The sequence below is a fragment of the Orycteropus afer genome, unplaced genomic scaffold (assembly GCF_000298275.1).
Source record: "Orycteropus afer afer isolate SDZICR_OR568_19922 unplaced genomic scaffold, OryAfe1.0 scaffold00004, whole genome shotgun sequence".
Classification (NCBI taxonomy): Eukaryota; Metazoa; Chordata; class Mammalia; order Tubulidentata; family Orycteropodidae; genus Orycteropus; species Orycteropus afer.
The window spans coordinates 15,987,581-15,995,327 of record NW_006921591.1 but is presented as its reverse complement, the minus strand read 5'-3'; the positions used below and the strand labels follow the sequence as shown (position 1 = coordinate 15,995,327).

The 7,747-nt window shown below is 39.2% G+C and overlaps 1 protein-coding gene across 1 annotated transcript in view; it reads right to left on the bottom strand.

Annotated features, from left to right (window-relative positions):
- The window catches only part of CFAP221 (cilia and flagella associated protein 221), a 246,524-nt gene that overhangs the window by 22,809 nt on the left and 215,968 nt on the right, over positions 1 to 7,747 (bottom strand). The window contains exon 22 of the mRNA XM_007937787.2: positions 2,718 to 2,813. Within this exon, the coding sequence (XP_007935978.1) occupies positions 2,718 to 2,813 (96 nt within the window). The remainder of the gene's footprint in view (positions 1 to 2,717; positions 2,814 to 7,747) is intronic.

The window sequence follows — 7,747 nt, the reverse complement described above, 5'->3', positions numbered from 1 at the left end:
CTTTGGTCTGTCTCTCAATCCTTTGAAGATACCTAAAGATAATTCTTTTGAATTCCTTATCAGAGAGTTCCAATGCTGCTTCTTCTTCAGGGATGTGTTCTGGGTCTGCATTCTGCTCTCCTGTTTCTACCACTTTATCTTGCTTCTTTGTGTGGACTGTGATTGTCTGTTGTCTCCAAGACATTGTGTTGTTGTTGTATTTAGATCTCTGTTAACTATTTGTGAAGAGCAGCCCAGGGTGAGTCAGGCTGGTCCTTTTTTATCGTTGGCCTGTTGGTGGAGAAGGAAGTGGTGGCTGTTATTTAGTAAGTGAAGTTTCAGGAGGTGTGGGTGTAATTGTGTTATGTGGGGACTGTTGCTGTTTTCCACTTTCCAGTCATCCAGGTCTGGTATGTCCTTGGGGTTACTGGCAAGTGGAGCCTGTTCTTAAGCCCCTGGAATCTGGGAGAATGCTGTTGCTTTAAATATCCAAAATGGTCAAGCTGCTTGTAAACATTCAAAATACCTGCACCCTCTGGACAGACAAAGGTCCACAGCTCAACTTGCCATCTTCTTTGCTACCTCAGTAGCTACCTTTTATTCCCCAGTCCCAGAGGAGTCCTCCATGCAGTCCCTGGCTAGCAGGGCCAACTATAGGTTAATTCTTAGGTCCTACCAGCACTTGGCAATATCCAAGCTGTCTGTGATGTCAGGATCACTGCCAGACTGCAGCTCCGTATGTCTCCCCTTTTGGTATTTTCATGAAAATTCTTCTGCTAGTTGGAGTGTAGTCCACTTCTATATCCTTCCCTGCAAGGTGTCCAGGGTTATCTTCTGTATCTGTGTTAATTGGTTCCCCTTTTCTTTGTTGAAGAGGGTCTTTGCAGTCTTTCTGCCTATTCCACCATCTTCCTGGAACTCCCTGTAGGTTCTTTCTTCACTCAGACAGCTGCTGGCTGCTGAGGCCAGCAAACTCAAAGTCAGCAAGTAAAAAGGCACAGTCCCAACATTACCAAACCACATAACAGGCCATTGATTCAAGTCCAGAAATAGTGCCAAGATTGGCAGGAAACATGGCAGGCTGCTAAATGAAGAGTCAGCTACATGCAGGGTCCAAGCATGACATAAAGCCACAGACCATTCTCAAAGCTTCTCCTTATATATGGGAAGCAGATCGTACCCCTAGAGCAGCAACTCAGCTGCTCACAGCAGATTCCACCACAGAGTTGATTTCCAGTCTTATCATGGGAAATAACTACCACCAGTTGCCCAGCCACTCAACCGGGCCCAGCCACAATTGGACACATAACCTTAACTACCACACTGCCATGGTAGATCATATGATTATCTGATTCAAAATGGCCAAAACCAGTCCATTTCAGCTCACTAATGCCTAGATTATTGATCTTTATGCTTTCCATTTCATTTTTGACAACTTACAATTTTCCTATATTCATACTTCATACATTCCACATTCTGATTAATGGAAGTTTGCAGGTGTTTCTTCCTATTTTGAGTCATGCCCCATCAACAAATGGAGGTCCTGAAAGCTTTACCACATCCATGTAATTAAGGTTGACTCTACTTTGATGAGGCAGCTCTTTCTTAGTCGTATTTTGTGTGCCTTCCAACTTGAGGGGCTCATCTTCCAGCGCTATATCAGACAATGTTTCAGGGCTATTCATAAAGTTTTCTGGTAATATTTTAGATAGTGTGTCACTGCTATTCATAAGGTTTTCACTGGCCAATTCTTTTACAAGTACATAGTCCTGTCCTTCTTCTGATTCTGTCTTAGTCTGGAATCTCTGCTGAAACCTGTCCACCATGGGTGATCCTGCTGGTATGTCAAATACCAGTGGCATAGCCTCCAGCCTCACAGGAACACATATCTACCACAGTATGACAAATGAGTGGTAGGTTCACATGTGTATACAGATGTATATAGAAATGTTTGGAAGGCCATACATCAAAATGTGAAAGTTATGACCCCTGGTAGTGGGATTTTTTGTTTTATTCTTTATATTTTTTGTATATCTTTATTTATAAAAAGGCATTTTATTTTAAATGATAATGTGTTTAAAAAAAGAAACTAAACTATTTTAAACATTAAAACATGTGAACTATAGGTGGTTATTTAAATTACAAAAGGAGTTTTAAAAAGCCAGTATTTATGACTATGAAGATATTTACTTAGATATTTAGCCATCTGATGGAACGACAAAGGAAAGAAGTAACATTTGCTGAGCACCTAGTTCACATCAAGCAACTTGCTACATGCTTTGACAAATGGCATCTCATTTAATTCTCACAACCATGCTGTGAGAGAGATTTGATTATCTTCATTTTGCAACTGAAGTAAGAGTGGCCTAGAAAAGACTTCAGATATGATAAATGCTGGAGCTGGATTTTGGTCACAGGTCTTGACTGGCTCCAGTCTGGGTTGCTTATAATGAATGAAATTCAATCAGTTATTAAGAAATAGGCATATCTCTGAAATTAAATTATAAGCAAATGGAAAAATTAGATTCAGGATTTAAAAGTTTACTTGCCAACAATATTTGAGGGCACACAATGTGCATAAAATAAACAATATGTATGTAAATATCTAAGGCATTAGAAATGTGTGTTTTTCTAAACCTGAGATATTAAGATTCAGACAACACAACAGTTTTGTCCTTTACATAAGGTAAATTTTATCCAAGCTTACCTCTTAATAAGGCATAAAAACATTCACTTACTTCTCCTTCCTAGTGTCTTTGTGGTTCAACATTGGGAATTCCACCTGGATCATTTCTGGAGTCAACATAATGTCTACATCATGTTCGCATTGCCCACTGAAAAGGAATAAGATGTTTAGTTGGAACTGTTTTCCTTTCCAGAGTGAAAACAGAATGAAATATTGTGATCATTTAAGAATTATGCAATTCTTTTTTTAAAAGAGTTATGCAATTGTTTTTTTTAATGCATTTTATGAAATATAATTTACGTACAGTGAAAAATATACAAAACTAACGTGGGTCAATGAAAGAAAATTTTTTTTTTTGCAGTGTTCCTTCCCCTCCCCTCCCACCCCTGGTAATTGATGAACAGTTCCTTCCATATATAAACCTTTCCGTGATCCTCCACAACAACAAACTATACTGTATTTGTCCTTCTGTCATTGACTTATTTCACTCAGCATAATGTCCTCCAAGTTCATCCATGTTATATGGTGTTTTGCAGACTCTACATTATTCTTTTTTATTTATTTATTTATTTTAAGAACTTGTTTTACATTCAACATTATGCATACATTTAGTTTCATTCCCCATCTGCCATGTCCAACCCTAACCCAGTCTCCTCCCCTCCCTACCCTGTAACCCTCCCCCAGTGCCCCTCATATTTATGCACTCCTGTTTGTCCCGCATTTCCTCAGTTTGAATGTTGGTCCTCTGGTATCCCATGGTCTATTGCTCTAAGAGATGTATTACCATAGAGTATGTGGGCGCATCACCCTGGGTTGAGTGGTCTGCATGTACATCTTGTTAACTATTGGACCGAGAGTCTGCCCCTGAGGGTGAGTTTTATTCCAGGTGTAGAATGTATTCCAGGGCCATAGTATTGGGAGTCTCACCAGATTTCATCTGACCAGTAATTATTGCTAACCAGAAGGCTGGCAGTTCAAACCCACCAGCCACTCCTCGGAAGGAAGTTTGGGCAATCTACCACCTCAGAAACCCAAGGAGGGGTCGCTATGTGTCTGGGCCAACTCAATGGCACATAACAACAACAACAACATTGAGTCTTTGGATTTTGTTCCATGTTTTCCCTCCCACTCTATCCAGGATCTCCAGATTTGATCCTTTCCTGAGTGGTTGGCATTGGTAGCTGGGCACCATCTAGTTCTTCTGGTCTCGAGGGCCATCGTGTCCTAGGGCTGATTGCTTCCAAATGCCCCCCCTTTTGTGTTCTTCTTCACTTCTGATGCTAGGATTATTCTTTAGTGTTGCATAGCATTCCATTGTGTGTATGTACCATAGTTTGGTCATCCACTCTTCCATTGATGGGCACATAGGTTGTTTCCATTTTTTTGCTATTGTAGATAGTGCTGTGATGAACACGGGTGTGCATATATCCGTTCCTATCCTGGCTTTCGCCTCCCTAGGATATATACCTAGTAATGGGATTGCTGGGTCAAATGGTATCTCCAATTCCAGCTTTCTAAGGAATTTCCATACTGCTTTTCACAGTGGTTGAAGCACTTCACAATTCCACCAGCAGTGTATGAATGAGAGACCCAATCTCTCCACATCCTCTCCAGGATTTGTTATTTTCTGTCTCGTTGAACCTTGCCATCAGTGCTTGGGTGAGATGGTATCTCATTGTTGTTTTCATTTACATCTCTCTGATGGCCAGTGATCATGAGCATCTCTTCATGTATTTGCTGGCCACCTGAATATCCTTCTTGGTGAAGTGTATATTCATGTCTTTTGCCCATTTTTAATTGGATTGTTAATTCCTTTGCTATTGAGGCATTGGAGTTTTCTATAAATCTTAGAGATAAGTCCCTTGCCAGATATGTAATTATTGGAAAATATGAATTTTTTGGTGTCATTTTTGTTTTGTGCTTTTTTGTGGTATTGATTTCTTTATTCCATATAATTTTCTGTGCTGAGCTCGTTTTGTTTATGAATTGTGTTATCACTTCCTTCATTGCTATTGTTTTAATATTTGCTAAATATTTGTGCTGGTCCTCTTTTTATTTTGATGTGAAGGTTTATCATTGTTCTTTGAGGTTATCCTGTGATTTATAGTTTTCTTTCTAAGTTTAGAACAGTCTGTTCTGTCTTGTAGTTGTCTTGACTTCCCTACCATTTGGAAGTTCTATAGCGACACAGTCTTTTCCCTCTTTTTGGTTTGTAGTTGTTCTCATTTGTCAATTGATGTCTCTGGTTCCCTGTTTACAATCTCGTAGGCTTATTTACTTTGGATACTTCCATAGCTGGGTTGGTTTCTGGGTTATGTTGTCATGTGTGTTAATGGTAGTTATTGTTTGCTGTTGTTGCTTTTCTGTCCAAAGGACTCTTTTTAGCATCTCTTGTAAGGTTGGTCTGGTTTTAACAAATTCTCTTAAGTTCTGCTTATCTGGAAGTGTCCTAATTTGACCATATTTGAGGGACAGTTTTTCTGGCTACATAATTCTTGGTTAGAAAATTTTCTCTTTCAGGGTTTTATATATACTGCTCCCTTGTCTTCTTGCCTGCATGGTTTCTGCCAAGAAATCTGAGCTTAGTCTTATTGGTTGGCCCTCGTAGGTAACTTTTTGTTTTCCCCATGCTGCTTTCAGAATTCTTTCTTTGTCTTTGGTTTTGGTGAGTTTGATGATGATTTATGTTGGTAATTTTCTTTTAGGGTCTATCCTGTTTGGGGTTCATTGGACTTCTTGAATGTATATAGTCTCATCTTTCATCAGACTAGGAAAATTCTCTTCCAACAAATCTTCGACAATTTTCTCTGTGGTTTTATTGTTCTCTTCCTGTTCTGGAATTCTGATTACACATAGGTTATTTCTTTTGATGGTATCCCACATAGGTTTTCTTCATTTTGTTTTGATCTTTTTTCTGATTGATCACTTTCCAAACAAGTATTGATGTATATGCCTTCAATCTCACTAATTCTGTCTGCAGTTCAATTCTACTCCTTTGCCTGTTCAATGTGTTATCTATTTCTAAAAAATTAGTATTAATCTTGTGGATTTCTATTTGTAGATTTAGAATCATTTCTAATTTTTCATTTATTTTGTCATTTTGTTGCTGTATTTTCTTCTAAAATTCTTCTAGGGTTTTGTCTGTGTTTTCCTTGATCTGTTTCTCAATCTTTTGAAGAAACCTAAATATAATTCTTTTGAATTCCTTATTGGGAGCTCCAGTAGCATAGTGCCTAAGGCACTTGACTGCTAATCAGAAGGCTGGCGGTTCAAACCCACCAGCCACTCCTCGGAAGGAAGATGGGGCAATCTACTTCCATAGTGATACTGCCTCAGAAACCCAAGGAGGGGTCGCTATGAGTCGGGTCCGACTCGATGGCACAAAACAACAACAACAACATCAGGGAGTTCAAGTGCTGCATCTTCCTCAGGGATGTGTTTTGGGTCTGTATCCTGGTCCCTTGTTTCTCTTGCTTTAGCTTGCTTCTTTGTGTGGACTGTGATGCTCTGTTGTCTCCGAGGCATTGTGATGTTTTTGTGTTTATATTTAATTGGTGATTGCATGTTGGAGTGACTTACCCACAATTTTCATTTTGTTTTGTTTGTATGTCATCTATGTAAGCAGGGTACTGTACTGTGCTGTGTTCCTCTATTCACTAGTTGGCAGCACTTATACACTCACCACTTGCCTCCTTTCCCATTGTCAGCCTCTTATATGTCCCTGCTGTCCTTGGCAAACAGAGCCTTTTCTTAGGTCCCTGGAATCTGAATGAGAATGCTGTCCTTTAAAATCCAAAATGGCTGCCACTTATAAAGATTCAAAATGGCTACAACCTTGGTCACTTTAAATATCCAAAATGGCTGCCACTTGTAACCAATCAAAATAGCTATACCCTCTAGACAGCGGAAAGTCCACAGCTCAGGTTATCTCCCTCCTTGCTGTTTCCCTTCCTAGTCACAGGCCATCAATGCAGTCATCCCTGCAGCCCTAGGTGACCAGGGCTGATCTTTAGGTCAATTCTCAAGTCCCAACACCACTTGGAAATATTCAGGCTGTTCGTCCCATCAAAGTAGCTGAGTAGTTCACTGCTCCATCTGTCTCCGTACTCACGGTTTTTATTCAGGTTTTTTCAATAGTTGGTGCCTAATCCACTTCTGTATCATTCCTTTCAAAGTTCAGGGCTCCAGGATTATCTTCTTTATCTCTGTCAAATGATTTCTCTTTTCTTTGTTGAAGAGGGTCTGTGCAGCTTGTCTGCCTATTCTTCCATCTTCAAGAGTTACACAACTCTTAATGGCTTTCAACCATTGTTTCATCTACTTTTGTTGAGCCTATAAGTAAAAAGAAGCAGAAGGCTGCTTTCCATCAACAAACAATAGTAGGCATAAGCATTTATAAACAGAAAATAAAAAGTAATTAAAAAAAATGGGCTTACAGAATTCACATTATTTTCAAATGCACATGGAACATTTACCAAAATGACCAGATCTGGGGCCATAAAGAAGTCCTGAATGATTTTCAAAAGGTTGAAATTCATTCAAAGTATGTTCTCTGGGTACAATGGCAAAAAAGATAACTAGAAAATCCACAACTTTTTAAAAATTAAGCCATATGCTTCTAAATAATCCATGAGTCCAAAGAGAAAGCACACTGAAAATTAAAAACAAACAAAACAAAGCATACTGACAGGAGAAATGCTGGGGCATTTCCCTCCCTAATCAGTTCTTCCCCTCAGGAGGCTTCTGGGCTTGCCTAGTAAGTAAGACACAGGCTCCTCCTAAAACAACCCACAGTACAAGTTAGTCTGTGACAGTGTCAACTAAATGAGGCTTTCAGGTTATAAATAAGGAATAGATGAGATGGTTGGGAGGAGGTAGAATTTTAGTTTGGTTTATAAAGAATGTTACAGGATTATTGTGTGGATGGTTGTTTTTGGCATAAAGAGCTTTACTTAACAATAACAACAAAAAGGTGTCAGCAGATTTATATGCCTTTTCCTTTAGAAAAACCTTCACTGAAGAATCATTGACATGCTGGGCAATAAATATAAAAAAAGACTGAAAGTATCAGGAGACCACATC